The sequence below is a fragment of the Montipora capricornis genome, chromosome 8, assembly GCF_036669925.1.
Source record: "Montipora capricornis isolate CH-2021 chromosome 8, ASM3666992v2, whole genome shotgun sequence".
Classification (NCBI taxonomy): Eukaryota; Metazoa; Cnidaria; class Anthozoa; order Scleractinia; family Acroporidae; genus Montipora; species Montipora capricornis.
Window position 1 is genome coordinate 2,192,478 of NC_090890.1, and position 19,228 is coordinate 2,211,705.

The following is a 19,228-nucleotide window of genomic DNA, read 5'->3' on the forward strand; positions in this document are numbered from 1 at the left end:
GAGCGTGAAAGAGAGTGTTGTGCAATAGAATACAATGCGCAACAAAGGGATTACCGGATGAGGACTAACAGAAGCACCTGATACTGAGGTGTTTCAAGTCTTTCATACCGCTGTGAGGAGAGTAGTCCAAGCACAGGTATCCAGTTTCCCATCCTGCTCGCGTCCTGTTTGTTTTTATTATATTATCATTTTCCTTGGCAAATTGTTATTAACCAAAATGAAGTTAATCAACCATTTAGCGCCCAAACGTAACCCTTGCAAAGGTCAGGTCGAATTCCGATTTCTTCTCGACTGCCTTACATTAAATTGAAATAATTTGAGATGAGAAATCTCACCTTTGCCTTAAATATCAACTTGAACGCTGCTCTCACTTGTCATACCTTCAATACCCTCGAGTCTCCTGGAAGCCTGGCCGTAGACAATACTCTCTGGATACTTCTGCCCGAAAAAGAAATCTCTTGTATTAACGATAAATAATTATTCAGCAGCGATTAGTGTTAATTAATCAGTCATCATTCTTGAGTGCAAAGAAAAGCTTACCTTAGTTTATCTTTTTCAAACTTGCAACACCAGTAGCTTATTAAGTCGATCAACACTCTTTCCCTAGAATTTCACCAACTTTTGTATTTAAATTAACCGGTGAGCCCACGGGTATATTACCTAATGGTTCATTAAGCCAAGGGCGTAAATTATTTGTTTTAATTCAGGTTTTCTTTGTCAAGTCAATGCAGAAAGAAGGTATTGTTTCGGAAACAGAAAAAAAAAAGCCACGGTACCTTTAAATTTATTTATACCGTACCATCAATTACAACTTGGAATTGAAGTGTACGGTCAAAGCTGGTCTTCTCAACATTGTATATATAAAAGTTAAAAAGTTTTACAAACTCGGAGCTACAAGTTAAAACTTATGAAATATTTCGTCCGTTTTTCAACCGGACCTCATCAGTCAATGATATGAATGTTAAAAAGATGAATTTTAAAAAGGGTTTTCTAACGCCTCTTGGGGGTTAGAATTGTGTCATAGATAGCTGCTAATTCGTAACCATTGTCTCTGTTTAACGCCGGTTTCGTAAGTTTAATTTGAATAGCTTCTTTTATCCTGCGTTTGAAGGTGTTAACTTCGGTTGATAGTACTTTTGTCTTATTTGGGTCCACCGAGTGGCCCTCCAGGCGACAATGCCCGTGAATAGCTGATGAACTTCTTGATTGGTGTTCTTTCACTCTGATTTCCAGAGAGCGGGCCGTTTCGCCAACGTACTCTTTGTTACACTTCTCACAATGGATCTGGTTCGCAGTACCGCATTTCTTGAGATTGACAGTTGTGTCCTTGACACGTACCAATTGTGATCTTAGAGAATTGACGGGTTTATGAATAAGTGCGTATGAAACGAGTTTCATACGAGTTTCATACGATGTTTCCTCACTGTTTACCAGCATTCCGATCAATGAAGCTATTCCAGTTGTCAGAGCCAAACTGGAAAGTGACCAGAGCTTACCGGATAGATGCTCGTTAGATATCGCCCAATTATCTGTTCTACTAGAGATGTGCCTCTCGAGCACATACTTCACATTCCAGGGTGAATTCTACAAACAAAAGAAAGGAGCCGCCATGGGGTCTCCAATTTCCCCTGTAGTGGCCAATCTCTACATGGAACAGTTCGAGAGCAGAGCTCTGGACACCGCCCCCACCCCTCCAACTATGTGGTATCGATATGTTGATGACACGATGGCCAAGATTCACGAAAACGCCGTCGATTCCTTCTCAGAACATCTAAACTCCATTGACCAACATATCCAGTTCACTTCGGAACAAGAAAAGGAGGGTAGGATTCCTTTCCTTGATACCTATGTGAGTATTAACCAAGATGGTTCTACCAAGATCTCCGTGTACCGCAAACCTACGCACACGGACTAGTACCTAAACTTCCAATCAAACCATCATCTACAACACAAAAGAGCTGTGGTTAACACCCTGATGTTGAGAGCTCAGACCTTGGTTACGGAAAACGATGACCGAACTAGAGAAACACAGCACGTCAAGCAAGCTCTAAAAATGAATAACTATCCAGAATGGATGCTAACAATACCACATCCAAAATCTACAACAGAAGATACCGAAGACCCTCAAAACGAGAAGAATAACTATCCATCAACGCCATACCTGCAAAGAGCTTTCAAGTCACACGAGGTTACACTTATTCATAAACCCGTCAATTCTCTAAGATCACAATTGGTACGTGTCAAGGACACAACTGTCAATCTCAAGAAATGCGGTACTGCGAACCAGATCCATTGTGAGAAGTGTAACAAAGAGTACGTTGGCGAAACGGCCCGCTCTCTGGAAATCAGAGTGAAAGAACACCAATCAAGAAGTTCATCAGCTATTCACGGGCATTGTCGCCTGGAGGGCCACTCGGTGGACCCAAATAAGACAAAAGTACTATCAACCGAAGTTAACACCTTCAAACGCAGGATAAAAGAAGCTATTCAAATTAAACTTACGAAACCGGCGTTAAACAGAGACAATGGTTATGAATTAGCAGCTATCTATGACACAATTCTAACCCCCAAGAGGCGTTAAAAAACCCTTTTTAAAATTCATCTTTTTAACATTCATATCATTGACTGATGAAGTCCGGTTGAAAAACGGACGAAATATTTCATAAGTTTTAACTTTTAGCGCCGAGTTTGTAAAACTTTTAAACTTTTATTATGCTCCGGAGCAGGAAACAAATGTTTTTGATTTTATTGTATAGATAATTATTTTTTTTATTTCAAGACCGAACAACTTCATCTTCGGGATAAAATGTTAGTAAGGCAAACTAGTTGAAATGAGCTTTCGACCGTGTCAATGAAAGCATTTCAGTTCTGCAGTAAATTCATCCTGTACCATCGAGGCGTATACCGTGAAAAATGCTTAAGATACAAAATAAATGTTGGATTATTGAATACAACTGCAAACTCCAAATTGGGTTGGTAGACAGTGGCTTTTTGTCTTTCGCTTCGGACCTTCAGAATCGAATTAAACCAGCGTCAAGTTCGTGAGATCTCCTCGTGCATCAAGGCGGGACAAGCCTACCAGCTGATTGGCATATTAGTCTTCAGTGATAGTCGCCTTCACAATTAAGATGGTATCATCGCGTGGAAATTGAGTATAAAAACATCAAAAATCCCCCTCAGTTCAATACCTTCAACTTTACGTATACGTTATTCTTCTAAGAAGGCAATAGCGGTGATGGCGTGATTTTTAGAAGACCTACTGCACATTGTTCTCTTTCGTCGAAGGGGAACGCTGGTTTCGAGGGCTATGGTAGGCTGACTTGGAGTTTTGCAGTGCAAGTTAAGGCTAAAGATTCCTTCCCCTCGACAAATCAATCCATGGTACGTGGAGGAGTTATATTTATTGCCGCTCCCATCTTCATTTATTTTTCATTTCTCAAAGAATATGCCCAAACTCCCAGCAACTGAAGCCAATATCAAACCTTTAGTTATTAAACATTATTTATTTATGATCAAACTCGCATTTTTTTTTAAAAATGGCAGCTTACTCAGCTGATGTGGACCTTCCTACTGTCCTACCTATCACACTAACTACTCCATTACTATTAGTAATAAATAACATTTTCAATATCTTTATTGGTATTGACAGTTTTCTCTTTTACAAACGAGATTTTCTTTAAGGTCTTATTACTTTTAAGAGTTTTCTTAAAACTGTCTTTTACCTTCAGACTTCTGATCAGCTTATCTAAACAGTTCCATATAATTGGTCCTCTATAGTAAAGACTATTTTTTGCCCACTCATTGCTCTTATTATTTCTTTGTGCCATTATTCCTTTCCTTTCTGATTCAATAAATCTGAAATTTTGTCCCAGTCTATGTTCTTCTTCCTTTATCTTAAACATGTTCACAGCCAATTTACGTTTATATATGTATATTTTAAGTCTTGCCACTTTGCAATACCGCGAGGGTCTCACATTCGTGCAAATTTCTTGGTACAGTTCTTAAATATGCCTTCCATCTCCCGAAACTTTGCACTTGAACAGTCTCCCCATACCCCCAACTGCGCATATAATATAGGAATTACTGTTTTAAAGCATACATCTTCTATTAAGTTACTGGGTAGATAGAAAATATAACGGCACATTTTTGTGGCCATTTGTTCATTCTACATCATTCACATGCCATGGTCATTGTCACTTTTTGTATTCTTTACATTTTGTTTCCCGAACTGTGGAGATGCACGAAACAATTTCTACTGTCTATCTCCTCGTTTCGCTAAAGGTTAAGTGTCGATTTCTATTTAAGCCATTAGTAGCTGTTACAGCTTTCATATCGTCGTTGTAATCGGTTTCATGAAATGACGTATTTGGTGCTTTCTGGAACTCAACGTGTCAAAACTACCTTAGTACTAACGACACCGAATCATCCCCCGAAAATTTAGTTGGTAATTCCTTTTGAATCGGATAGAGTATTCATAATAACTGACTGGTAAAATATTTCAATTTTTGAAAATTAGGAATTCAAATCATTTCTTAAATTTAGTTATAAAAACGAGCGATAAAAAAAAGAATGACGTTTCGACTGTTCTACGTATACGGTCATTTTCAAGGTCAAAAAATCCGCATATATACAATTTCTGAAACAATGGAATGAAAGGTTAAAAGCTCAATATTTACGTATACGAACAATAAAAATTAACAGAATGCGAAAATGAAGAGCAAATAAGAGGTGAAGAGAATGAAAACCACAGCTTTGTGCGGATGGAATCACTCTGTTTGTTTAATTTTGGCTTAAAGAGGCTAGGTCACGCTATTTTAGGTAATTTTGTTTAATTTTGTTAATTATGAGCTCTAAACGTCAAATTGGCAGAGCAAGCCTCTTTCATTTGCAAAATCACGGCCACGTAACAACTGAGAATAATTTTCCAGCTGTGTAAATGACATTTTGATATAGACTGATATAAATTTGAAAAAAGGTGGGCCGACGTTTTTCAAATTTTCTCAAATTCAATCCATTTCAATCCTCTCCAGTTTTCTCCATCCATGGCCCTTCTTGGCTTCCCTGTGTTTTGTTAGAGTTCTTCCATAGTTTTGAACAGTTATTTTGATATTTTAGTTAATTCTATGACCATTCGATCAGTGCTGAAGTTGCCTAAAATTGCGTGACCTAGCCCCTTTAAGGTCCCGAATAAAAAACATTTCAAAAATCAAAACGCTAAAAGGGCAAAATGGCCAATTAAGTGAAAACTAAGTTGCAGAAAAAAAGGCGACGCTCACTCCTCTTCTTACAAAATAAAGGTAAAAACAACATAAGCATCTTTTTAAAAAGTAAATTATATATCATTACTCGTCATCTTCAGAACCAGCGATGTCGTGACTGTGATAGAGCCCTGAGAATTGACCAGCTCTGTTCTCCAGCAACTTTGCAGGCTTGTCAAATTCCACTACACGACCGTTTTCCAGAACTAAGACTCGATCATAATCAATGACGGTATTCAATCGATGCGCAATTGTGATGACTGTACAATCTTTAAATTTCGTACGGATTTTTTCTTGAAGCAATTGATCAGTTTTGTGATCAACGTTCGCCGTTGCTTCATCCATGACGATGATTTTGTTCCTCTTCAGTAAAGCGCGAGCTATACACAACGGTTGCTTTTCTCCGACGCTGAAGCTTGCTCCACATTCTCTAACCACTTCGCTGAGTTGACGAGGCAACGTTTCAACCATAGGCTTCAAACCCACTTCCTCTAGGACATCCCAGAGCTCCGTGTCTTCGTACTCTTCAAAGGGATCCAAGTTCATACGAAGTGAAGCAGTAAATAGCACAGGTAATGACTGCCATGGCTTGACGAGATCTTTGAATGTTAATACATGTAAACGAATTCTGTTATATTAACACTGCAGAATTATTTAGTAGCGATAAGTGTTACCAGTCATCATTTGTAAGTGCAAAGGAAAGCTTACCTTAGATTTATGTAAACTGGCAACACTCGTAACTTGAGTCGATCAACATTCTCTCTCCCTCCAAATTTTTCCCAATTATTTAAATTAGTCAATGAGATTGGTTCACTAAGCCAAAGGGGCCTTAATGCACTTTGATGCAGATTTTCTTTTTCACGTCAATGCACAAACGATGTATTGTTTCGAAAAATGGACAAAATCATAGTTACTTTTAAATTTATTTCATCAACAACTTGTTAGGGAAATGCAGTCAAATTTCACCATTATTACGAGACCGAACCATTTCATTTGCGGGATACGGATAAAATGTTAGTACATGTATGAGAAAAATGTAATGAGATCTCGACCGTGAATAAAACTAAACTAAATGACAGTGAAAGCATTCAAACGAAAGAGAGAAATGTTTCTCTTACTTATCTGGAAGTTTAACCCTTTGGCTACCAGAGATTTGGCCGAAAAACACGTTTTGAAGCTAGTTGAGGGGTTTTTTGGTCACTGTCGTGCTGTTTAAGAGCTAAATCTCCCTACAAACCCGTTTCCAGGTTGTACACTCCGCGGCCTTTTCAGCCAGGTGCAAAATAAGCGCTTGCAAAGTTCGGGCATGCGCAGAAAACAAAATTTCGACATGATTTTTGGGTTTAAAAGTAGCACAACACTTTCGACTTTCACTTTTCGCTTTCTCTCCTTCCCTCCCTTTTCGCTTTCTTTGCCTCATTTTTTTTAACTTGCTGGGCATTTGATAGGCTTTATTTTGGTGGGAAGAGTTTCTGAGAAACCTTTCATCATCTTAGAATTAGGTGGGTAATGGAGCAAGTTTTTCATGGAGATTTTCAGGTCAGTGTTTCATGGTTTTTTTAGCCGTTTCTCCAGTTTCCTTGACTGAATTGTGCTCATTCTGGTATAGTTTCTCAAACTCATTAATTATTCATAAGGCTGTAAGCCAATAGGATTATTGCATTTGGTCAGGTGCAATGGTTTGGATACCCAGTGAAACCCTTATGGCACTGCAAGCAGTGTTTGAAATTTGTTGAAACACTGCTGGCAGTGTTTCAACAAATTTGAAACACTCCTAATCTGCATATTCATTAATCATGGTAAGCAGTGCATTCCAGAGTGCGCAAATACCAGGAAAAACAATTGATTCCATTTCATTCGTTTGAGAAGTTATTCCAAACACTCATTCTGCGTGTTTCATTGCGATGACAAACAACTCGAAAACAATAAAATACTCGGGCCCGGAGGCCCTCGTGTTTCAATAGTTTACTCGTTGTTTGAAATCGCAATGAAACACTTGAATTCGTGTTTGAAATATAACTTGAAAGATCTCTTCTCCCTGCACAAGTTAGTGGACAAAGCTGTTCCTGACCGTTAAAAGTGATGACGTCACAAGGGGTAGATGGGACCGTGGATAAAGCTGGACGTATTTTGCCAGATAGTAATCAAAGGGTTAAGCAATTGCCGATCTCTTATAGACTCCTGTAAAATCAAATGCCTTCAACGGGATTTGAACCCATGACCTCTACGATGTCGGTGCAATGCTCTACGAACTGAGCTTGCTTGCGGCCTGCTCCCGTCTGACCTTGTAGCTCAGTCGGGTAGAGCAGCGGTGATCTAACCCGAAGGTCGTGAGTTCAATTCCCACCCTGGTTAGAGTTTTTCTCTGTTCTTGTGTCGGCCCATTTCCATTAGTACGGCTAACGCTCACATGGTTCATATGGAGTAGAAACCTAGCACTTCACATTACACTCTTTTATGAAGCCACACAGTTGGGAGCAGTTTATGAGTCCAACAAACTTTTAGGTGTCTGTAAGAGACAATTTTCGAACTTTCTATCTCAGATTGCTAATTACTATTCTACAATAAAAATGGGGGTCACCGAGTTCATTTTTGAGATATGAGCATGCAAGAAAAGACAAACTCTAGGGTGTTTTTAGAGAGCTATTTCGTCACAATATATAGAGTGGGCGCATTCTGTTAAGAATTAATTGGTGTTTCATATGTTACCATAACACTGCAGTTACGGGATACAGTGTAGTGGTTGTATCCCTTCTAATAAGAAGATCTCTTAAAAGTGATGGAACTGGTTCCAACCACCTTAAATTGTTCAGAGAAGTGCGGGGAACACTTCTCTCTTTCGTCTATAACCGCACTTCAGTCAAATATACATTGAAAGCATTTTTCAGTTCTGTACCATCGATGCGCAAATTGTGACTGCTGCGTATCATGAAATTGAACACAACTGCAAACTCGGAATTCGGTTAGAAAAAAGTAGCGTTGTCTTTCGCCTCGGAGCTTTAGCAATTGAAACCCGTATCTTCGTGAGATCTCCTCATGCGTCAGGGTGGTACAAGCCCGCCAGCTGATTTACATACTCTTCATTCACTAGCTCAGGTATATAAGTAAACATTAGTGGTGCATAAAATAAAACCGCAAAAATAATCAATAATTACGCTCTTGTTTTTGAGTAAACAACGAAAACAATAGCGGCGACGGCCTGACTTAAAAAAAATTATTGCATTTTGTTCTCTTTCGTTCAAGACGAATGCTTGTTTCGGCGAGGGCTACGGTAGACTGACTCTGAGTTTTGCGGTACGACTCGTCAAATAAATCCATGGTGGAGGAGTTATGATTAATTGCCGATCCCACCTTCATTTATTTTTTCATTTTTCAAAGAATGCATTGTTCAAACTCTCAGAAACTGAAGTCAATAGCAGTTCTGAAAGGAACCTAATTTATTAAAGGTGCTTTACTACGACAGTGCGGTTGATTTTGTGTAGTTTTAAACCAATTGCTCGCCCCTGCAGTTCTCGCTTTGCAACTTAACGTTGACCCAGAAATTATTTTTAAACACAAATCAAAGATTCGTGACCAACAAATACTACAAACCACAGAGATAGATTTTTAAAAACTGAGTCAGGCAAAACGGATTTCAAAATCCCCGACTGCCTTCCATTTTAATCTTCTTCAATATTCCCGACCCTGCATCCTTTTGTATTCGCTGTCTTTTATTCAACATCCGTCAACGTTAAATAGTTATTTTCACGTTACGAGCCACCTCGCTTTCCGCTTCCAAAACTTGGATAATGAGCACTTAATGACTGGTCCCAAGGGAAAAGGTGAGTTTTGTTTCCTCGAGACCCTCAACATTGGCTGTGTTTTTACCAGCGGTTTTTAAGGTCTCTTAGCGAGTGACAACCGAAAATCGCGTGAAAACAAGTGCTTTTCCAACTCGCTTAAAGTTAAGTCAATTGAATTCTCATTAAGGCCCTGTTTACAAGCAGGTAGGGGTAACATAGCCCGGGTTTACGAGCAAAATTTCACAGGTTGGGTTACCCTACCGCACGGGACAACTTTGCATACTTGGTAACCGCCAGTATCGCAAACACAATGGAAACCGCTAAGACGTTGTCCCGGGTAGGCGAGTTGTCCCCAGCAGAGCGTTCACAAGGCAGCTAGGGTTACCCTAGAGCTAGCGTAACCCTAGCACCCAAATAGGGTTACCCTAGCGCCAGGGTAACCCTAGCTACCTTGTAAACACACGTCGATGAAAAAAAGAAGAAATGTGTGCCCGGTCCTAGGGTAACCCTAGCACTAGGGTTACCCTACCTGCTTGTAAACAGGGCCTAAATTTAAGCCACCGAACCAGGTAGCTTAAGAGAGTTGGCAATTACTTTCGGCCAATGAGGAGTCGCTTGCGGTTATTCAAATCGGAAATACAACAGGCGTGCTGTTTTTATTATATTTATTATTGTATTGGAAACTCGTGTCATTTTTAAGTCGCTTAAGGAAGTCTGCAAACAAACCACTTTCAGGAATGTTAAGCGAGACAACGGCTGTCGTGGCATAATTTTCTGTTTTCCCTTTTCTTTATATTATTAGTATTTTATTTTTGTTATTTAATGATCTTCACGAGGCAGGTTACATATAATCTTGGATTCCTACAATGGTAATATCACCTATTGGCTGGGGGTCGATTTTGATGAGGAGGGGGAGGGGGGGGTGGGGAGGGGGAGGGAGGCTCTACCACAATCAGGCGGGCCACCTAATGACAAATACGTGGCGTAAACGAATGACTTTAAGGCTAAACAAGGAAACGAAACAGGTCGTTCCATGCATTCTAAGTATATCGTTTGTTGTGTAAAGTACTACGCTGCTATATTTAAGCCAAAGCACTTGTTCGAAAATGGTTAGTTATGAGTAACTGTCGAAGGACATTTTCGCCTAGCCTGTCTAATGGAAGGTTATGTATTCTTCATCAAGTGTCCCATCTGACTGTGTGGCGCACCATTTTAGTCACAACCAGGTTTAAAGAGGAAAGAGAATCAAAAGAAATGCCCTCGAACCCGGTTGAGATCGGATGATAACTGCCCAAGGCGTACAGCACGAGGTATTCCCAGGTGATCACCAAGCCAGACAATATCCCCTTCCAACACCACTTAACTTGCTTTTAAATGCTTGTCCTTTGGGCAGGTCGTGCGCCGTTTTCCCCGCCAAATTGTTTAAAATCGTCCGTTCCTTAATTAATGCTTCAGAACAAGGCCAGGGTTGCAACGGAGGCAACTTATTATCATGAATTTGAAGAATTTACATTAATTCACGTGGCATTAACCGACGACGGAAGGTCACAACCCAGATAACTCGATCTGCGATGGAATGAAGCACATCACTTTACGATATTTTCTATTTTTAGAACGGCTACTGCTAGATAACGTAGTGGCGTTGCGATCCGTGCACGAGCTATAGACCTTATTCATAAATGGCGGTCAATTTATAATTCTTTTGTCGAAGTGCAAATTAGCCTACCGTACCAAGCCTCGATACCCTACAGTGAATTGAAAAGAATTCTTACTCTAAAATGAGGCTTGGTAGGCTAATTTGCAAGTGGACAAAAGAATTATAAATGTGACCGCCATTTATGAATAAGGTCTATGAGTTTGGCACGAGCAATTTCCCGTACGGCTTCTTGATTGCGGACCAATCATATCGGTGGCCTCAATCAACAATCAATCAAGGATTTTTTTTTAACACGATAAGTAAAATCAGTATTGCTGGAAGGGTTGTGTATACAACTAAGAATTGCTAAAATATAAAAAACAAGAAAAATTACAATTTCAAGACCTATTAACAATATTTAAAAAAAACATTAATAATTCACGAGCCTAACAACCTATCAAAAATACCACCGATAAAACGTCACGTGTATGAGCTTTATATCCTGATAAAACACGTTCTTCGCTTGTATTCTTTATATAAAGAATACTAATAAGGCATACCTTGTTTTTCTTGCATACTAATGTTCTCCTCCCACAATTAGAACCATTCTTCTGAGTCCAGAGGGACACGCTTTTTGTGGAATGTTTTTGAGTCGTTTTTTTTTGAACATTACTTATAATCGATATCTCTGTTTTTAATTGCAACTAAAATGGGTTCGAAATTCATTTTCAGTGTCGAATTTTGTTTCAAGGTTTTAGCCATTGTTTCCTTGACTGTTAAAGTATGTCTCTGGACTTTGAAGAATGATGTCCTCATCTTTCTTCTGTGGCGTGGATTCCTTCTTTAAAAGCAAATCTTTAAATTTCGTTGTGGTTTTCAGGCCCAATCTAAATGGACATTATTTGGCGGGACCTGTATTCTAAATTTAGATGATACCATAAACTGATTGGCCAAGGCCGACCGAAAAGAACGAGAGAATGGGTTATGGACTTTTGCCGACGACAATTGTTACAAACACATGATGTTGATGTCAGCATTTCAAAGTTGAAAAGTTCCCTCCTTAATTTAAACAATACTCCATATATATCCAATGGAAAATATAGTCAGAAAGAAATAGGAAAAGTAATTTGTTGTTTGACCACGCACATCGTTGCCATGATGTAGTAATCATAAAGTCGACCCACTCATCAGTTGCACACCTGATCCACTGTAGAGCCGTTACTGTACTGTGTATATGTTTACATTTATTTACATTTAGTCACAGTCCAATTTAATTTACGCTCCCAGAGGATCTAGTTCCGCATAAACTACCGAGTGAACCTTTCCCCTAAGGTCACAATCGCACTAGCAGTCAACGATTCAATTTTAGACCTTTATTTCAGCTTTGTTTTTTTTCTTTTGGAGAAAGAATGAAGCGATCAATGTAAGTGAAGAAGGGCTGGTAGTTACGGCTTCCTTCGCAATGATGCCGGAAATGTTCACGCGACCCAGCAACAAGTCCAAAAGGGATGACTTTGTCTAAAGTCCATGGAACATTAAATCCACTGTGATTCTCAATCAGCCACCCCACAAAGAAGGGCACAAAAATGACTCTGGTCAAAGGATGAGAATTTAAAATTTTTAGAGCTTCATTGGCCGACAAAATTAACGTAATTCTCTCCGATAAGCTCAGTTGATTGGTTACTTCCACCTGAAAATGAGAATGATTGTGATGATTTGCATGAACATGCTTGTAAAGCCATGCGTTTTTATGTAAGCTAAAATGGATGAAGAAGAATAATAGGTCATAAATTAAAAAAGCGCCTATAATGCAGGCAATTATCTCAGATAAAGATGGCGGATCGCATGGAAGGGCTCGCGTGTACTGGATCCAGTGTCGACGACGAATCTCCCATTCACTGGGATCCACACGGTAGTACTTCTTCACAAGGACAGTGTCTAGAATCATTAACGGAGAAATGTAAAAAACTGTTTCTGTAAGATAAAAGACTAGACCGTAGGACTGCCACGTCACGTTAGGGTCAATTTTATACTTGTCGAAACAACTGAACTTTGACATGAACCAAGGAACTGAGAAAGCCATTACATAGCTGATTACGGTCCACCACGTTTCAAAATAAACACAATTGAACATCCGGTTGCTAAGTAAGTAATCCCAGAGTTGGTTTACACAGGTCTGAAGGAGTTCATGATGTACAAATGTCATCACAATTAAGATGAAATACAAGAGACGGACACCCCAGGTAATTTGAGCATCCCATGACACTGACTTTGCGCAAGGTGTCTGAAGTATTTTCTTTGCATCTGCGATCGCTTCATTTGACACTCCCAACTGACAAGTCTTCTTCAAAGCCATTTCAACGACCTTTGAGAAACAGAATATTTTTTGTCAGGATCACTTACAGTTTCGAAATCAAATGGGAAAAGTCATGTCAACAACCAAGCTTATGAGGTCCCATTCGCTTTTACTGATTATTATAAATTCTCCTACTTTCCAAGAACAATAATCGAGTGGAACGCTTTGCCAAATGAGACAGTAAATGCCTCTTCACTGACGTCATTCACAAACTGCCTTTAATTTAATTGATTATATCATTTATAATTACTTTTATCTATTGATGTATTTATTTATTTATTTATTTATTTATCTATTTATTTATATATCGACCACTGGCCGTTTCCAATTTGCAAGAATCATCAATTATTGTGATGGAGGCAAATAAACGGTAGATAGAGATAGATAGATTACTGTCCTTGCAAAAAATAAAAAGAAACCAGCACATGCATCTTGTAGACCTATACCTTTACTTGATATCTGCCACAGCGTCTTGAGGCAGCTTCTATTAGGGAAATCACCAGAACATGAGCAGCAACTAAGGAAATGGAAAAAGATATCGAGTTCAATTTTTATATTTGTCTTAAGTCCGCCAAGATTGACCAAAACATTTACCGCTTTTGCCTCGCTCATTCTACGGAGTTACAACTGACTCTCGGTCAACTACATTGTAGCTTCAACTGTCAGGTAATCACCTGAGGGTGGAGGGCATATGTTACGCTATATCTCGATATTTTTTTGGTCTCAATGTTTAATGTTAAAAAGTCTGAACTTAAGTAAGACCCCGTAGACACCCACCTTGCTCCTTAAGATTTGAGGCACTCAGTAAGCTGAAATGGAAAGGTAAGTATGTCTCCCTAGAGGCACCCATAAAGCGGCACTTGCGCATGGCCCCAAATTACATAATGCCTTGTCGCACTCCGATGAATTCATTTAACGTAATGGAGTTGAGAGACTGGCTTCCATTTTAAAGGTATTCTTTTGTTAATATCGAAATATAATGGCACGGTTTACTGCAAATATTGGCCCATTTTTAACCAAATGTAACTTATGGATGAGCTTTCATGCAAAAGAAACCTGTTTTGTTATTCATCTCCATGCTTAGGCAAAAGTTAAGGAAAAAAGGAGTAATATATATCTCTTTGACGTCCAAACCGGCGTAAACCGGCCAGACTTAGTAGTATTTTACTCTGTCTAACGCCAGACGATTTTACTCGTCAGTGGGGAACCCATGGGAGTCAATGGGATATTTGTCTAATTTTGACGAGAGAGTATTCTATTGCTCTAAAACTTCCTGAAGAAAGTTTAGGTTACCAGAAATAATGAACAGGCCATTGCAGCAGTACAAAGCGGGCATCCCGTCCCTTTCAGGTGTCGCGCTCTGCGCGAAATATCGCGTTCGCCCCGCTTGGCTCATAAAGCGCCTGTCATCCAGGCTAAGTGATTGCCGAATCTCTCAAACCTACCTCAAATTCAAAATGCAATTTATTTGGAAGGTATAACATTGGAGTTCTATCGAAGAAATGGAGAAGATGTTTACACCGACGTAAACGTGTGAATTTTTCATGATATACATAAATTAAAGATAACTGATACATACAACACAGTGGTGCAATCTAGCTAAAATAAATTAAAACTTGAGGAGGAATTTGTCATTATAACATATTATATACATTATTTCTAAAAGTTGTTAAAGAGCTAGATTCCCGGATACTCAAGGGTAAATTGTTCCAAAGACGGGAAATACTACGAAGAGGTTTCACACTAGAGCGAAATGATACATAATGTAAAATATTCAAAGAATACAAGTTCTCAAAGCACTTAAAGAAGAACTCTAAATCACTTATTTCCCTACGATAACACAATGGCAGTAAGTTTAGTTTTCGTAAGCGTTCAATTTGACTTGACATTGTTGACCTCGTACTTTCGGCACATCCTCACAGATAGCGGATATATATATATCTATAGATAAATGAAAATTTTGCAGTTATATTTATCTACAGATAGTTAATAAAAGTTCGCAAAAAAACTTTATCAGTATACTTTTATTATATAGCGAAGATTTCGCAGTAATTTCAATCTCATTAACTGCGAAAGATTTTCCCCGACAAATATTGGAGCCACAAATTTCGCAGTGAAATTTCAATAACTGCGACATATTTTCCCTCTGTATTTTGTTGTTGAGTTACTACTTCACCATTAATGACATTTCAATCAATGCGAAAAATTTTTTCTGTATTATATAGTAAGTGCCTTTCAAACTGCGAAATTTCATTGTTATCTATAGCGTAGAATAACTGCAAATTTTGCATTTGTCAAAGTACCGCTGTCATTCCCTGGCACAGTAATTCCTAGCAATGTTGTCATCTCCCGGCAGATTTTGGGAGACATGTGGCCAGGGTGATCCAAATCTTTCTTCTCTCTCCCCCTCTGGGTTGGGGAGATGAAAGACCGTGGGAAACGCGTGAGTAACACTCTTGCAAATAATCGAAAAAAGGGTCTTTTGTCACCAAAGTTACCCCGGGACAAAAGGGAGTACTGGACGGTAGACACGATGTGAAAATATAAACAAGAAGTTACGAATTTCTCCTTGGACTTGATGATGCCAAACCAATCTTGAAACTTCCCGACGAAACGTCTTTGTAAGTCCGAAACAGATCGGACGAAACTCTCAGAGTGACGTCAAAGTTGTGGTGCTCATGTCTTTCATGTGTCAAACATTCAAAAAACATGTGTAGAAAGAATGATACACCCCTTGCTCTCGACAAGTAAATTTACGTGCAGTATTTCTCATACGAATGATGAAAATCTAATGTCATCATGACATTAAAAGAATGACAAATTGACGTGACTACAGGTATCAAGTTGCCGTTAAACTGTAACTTAAATAGGCCATTTTCGAGTTCATGTCTGCCTCCTCTTCAAAGCGAGCCTAAGTGCAAAGTTTGGGTCATTCATTTGTAAAGTAGAGCGAATTACCTTCACAAAAACTTTGCACTTAGACTCGCTTTGAAGATAGAGGAGGCAGACATGAACTCTAAAATGGCCTATATTGTTTTGCAGATTTATCTATATATATATATATATACAAAAAAAACACACACACAAAGCGACACCTTAAATAAAATTAAAGACAACTCTGATAATGTCAAAGCACCCGGAACTGATGAAATATAAGGTCAATGAAATATAACCAATACATTACATAACTAAATGCAGCTTTTGAGCCGGGCTTGTCAGTAAAATAACGTGCGGCTGATATAGGGAACTCGCCAAAAAGAATGCCAAATCGTATTCAATATGTCTTATGTTCCCGCGTTAATTCCCTGATCCTGTTAGCATACCTCACTGGAATGTTCTAAGGGCTGATTTACACTGTGCACTTATGGCGCATGAGACAAGCTTACGACGGGCCTACGACAAGACTTACGATTGTCGCAGCGTTTTAAAACATGTTTTTAAATGTTACGACATTTTCCCTGACGTACACGACAATCATAAACGGGTTGCAAGCTCGTCGTAAGCTTGTCGCATGCGACAAAAATCGTACCGTGTAAATCGGCCCTAAGTAGTGAGTGCAAATCTCCACGGAAAACACTTCAATACCTTGATGAAGATAGCATAAGGGCCGATTTACACGGTACGACTTTGTCGCATGCGACAACGGCTTACGACAGGCCCACGACATGATTTACGATTGTTGTGTACGTCAGAAAAAATGTCGTAGCATTTTAAAACATGTTTTAAAACGCTGCGACAATCGTAAGTCATGTCGTAGGCCAGTCGTGAGCTTGTCGCATGCGGCAAAATCGTATCGTGTAAATCGGCCCTAATGTTCCTCCGGCCACTGTCCCCCGCTTCCGAAGGCATTAAATATTTTCCTTTATCTTTATAATACTTAACATCAGTGAAATTTAACTGTAAATAAAATGAACTGAACTGAACTCTGAATATGGATAGTTAAACGATTCAATTGAGCTATATGCCTTGCATTGCAGATAGCAAAAGAACCCGAAAAAATACATGATCAGAGCTTTATAAGACTCTAAGCCAAGCGGACAGGAATGAACAGATTGGCGGCCGAATTAATACCCAGCTCAGCATGCATGCAGTGACCTTTTTCCACCCCAATGGAAATGAAATGCTTGGGCGCGATGTTTGAATTGGAAATGTCAACTCATTGTTTTGCTGTAAGGCTTATAATTGAATGTAGAAAAAACAAAAACAGACCGTTCGTTAATCAAATTATTGCCGGCGTCAGCTGAAACATGCATGATGTAGGTATACTGTATACATAAGAATTAGTTCGTGGTTTTTTAGCTCAGTATTGTAAAAACCACATTTGACAATGGATGAAGTTTGTAGGCACTGCCTAAATGTTGCGATTCCTCATTGCAGTTCATCCATTCTTCAGTTTCGTTCTCTATTCGGTTCTAAACGTGGTATGCGAATGGGAGCCAATTGGCTTTTACCATCAAACTTCAAAGTACTCTTACCGGTTCAGCAAAAGATGTAAGTGTCCGGCAGTGAGGCCTGTATAAAGAGATTCGCCCAAACAAAAGTGAAAGGTGAGCTTAAAACCTTACCTTAATAACAACGCTGGTGTGTTACGTTTCTCTTTTCATCCGCAGGTCAACATAATCACGTTGCTTAAAGGTACAAAACACGTGGGTTTCACCATCTCCACCACGGCAGTTTGTAAGACAACGGGAGAATATTCTAACCTCACAGATTGGCCCCGGAACTGTTTAACTCATCTTATGCAACAGAGCTGACAAAGGATAAAGTTTCATAAAGGCAAAGTACAAAGAAAGATGTGCATGCTCGTCATGTCCGATTTTGTGAGGTAAACGGGGACAGAATCACGCTATCATTTGATAAAAAGAGAAAAAGTTGGAGCGGGCTGTCTCAAAAAATGACCGAAACTCCTGTTGGGATAGGATTGATTGGCTATAATTTTAATGCACCGAAGCTACAAAGGAATGTTTTCGATACTGTCAATAATACTTAGGGTACATGCATACTGGGTTTTTATCAACAAAAATACCTGCAGTTGCTGGCTGAACTTTTAAAACGATTTTAGAATACAGTATAGGTCATCCCCTGGTTATGCCGGCCGGCCGGCCGGTTTGCATATTGTTTTTTGCGCCGAATTCGCCGGCTTCAAATTTCGTAAAGTGACAAAACCTGAATGTCATGAGAAGCACCTGATGTCCAGGATGTCGCGAAATTCTGCTTTTTTGTATTACACAAGTATGAAAGTCAAGTAGACTGCTGCACGACTAATAAATCAACACGAAAATGTAATTTTAAACGATATTTCGGCTGGCCAATGATACCAGCCTTCATCAGGTTTATTTGGCGCAATCTAGGTTGACGACAACCACAGCGAGAACGTCACCAAACAATAAGCATAAATGAGCAAACAGTGGCTCTGCACGTGCGCTTTAAAATTTCTTTCCATTCTCTGCCAATCTGCAACGTGAAATGACCAAATCTCAAGTTCTATAAAGGAAGACGCGAGCGCACAAGGGCAAATCTTTGATTTTCTTAGTTTCAACACTGTTTCTCCCAGTTCAGATCCTGGATAGTTTGGATAGTTTGTGGAAGTTGAACAAACTGGAAAAATCACAAAACACTTTAAGAAACATAAACACTAGCAATTATATTAAATGACGTTTTCGCAGCCGTCGCCGTCTTAGATCTTAAAATAGGGAGCTTAAGAAACGACGACGCCGACGGCAACGACGACGCTACAAAACAATAGGTTTAGTGACCAAAAACAATGGCTCTGCACGCTCTGCACGTGCGTTTTACATTTTGGTACATTTCTTTGCCGTCATCTCCTAAATGACGACGTGAAATGACCAAATTCAAGGTTCTGTGGAGGACGTTAGCACATGACGATGAATTTTCAGTTCTCTCACTACGCTTCCAACTCACCCATACCAGTTTAATTCCTCAACAGTTACTACACATTTTTAACGCGAAACGACATAAAATACTTTCGAAGTGATATGAATAACGCGAACTCGTATTTTTAAATGAAGTCCTCGTAGCCGTCGTCGTCCTCGTTTCGTAAGCTCCCTTATAAAATTACAAACAGTTGCACAAACAGATTGTGTAGGCTCCCTGTGTCCAAACAACTTCAAATTTGATCATTTCACTTTATTAGGGACCTTTATTAGGGAGCTTTAGCAACGACAACGGCGACGGC

General features: G+C 39.3%; 2 protein-coding genes across 4 annotated transcripts; both read right to left on the reverse strand.

Annotated features, from left to right (window-relative positions):
- Positions 1 to 5,342: 5,342 nt before the first annotated feature.
- Positions 5,343 to 5,804, reverse strand: LOC138059927 (ATP-binding cassette subfamily C member 4-like). Its single transcript, XM_068905585.1, has one exon. The coding sequence runs from the start codon at positions 5,802 to 5,804 to the stop codon at positions 5,343 to 5,345; it is 462 nt and encodes a 153-aa protein (XP_068761686.1).
- A 6,131-nt stretch (positions 5,805 to 11,935) lies between these two features.
- Positions 11,936 to 17,654, reverse strand: LOC138060192 (cholesterol 25-hydroxylase-like). Of its 3 annotated transcripts, none has more exons than XM_068905918.1 (3): positions 17,598 to 17,654; positions 13,479 to 13,549; positions 11,936 to 13,041 (listed from the first exon to the last, which is right to left on the reverse strand). In XM_068905918.1, exon 3 carries the CDS (start codon positions 13,030 to 13,032, stop codon positions 12,055 to 12,057), a length of 978 nt encoding a protein of 325 aa, XP_068762019.1. In that variant the 5' UTR covers positions 13,033 to 13,041; positions 13,479 to 13,549; positions 17,598 to 17,654; the 3' UTR covers positions 11,936 to 12,054. The 3 variants fall into 3 exon arrangements, with proteins under 3 accessions (XP_068762019.1, XP_068762017.1, XP_068762018.1); XM_068905916.1 differs by having other exon boundaries at positions 17,508 to 17,607; XM_068905917.1 differs by lacking the exon at positions 13,479 to 13,549 and having other exon boundaries at positions 17,508 to 17,622.
- Between the last annotated feature and the right edge of the window lie 1,574 nt (positions 17,655 to 19,228).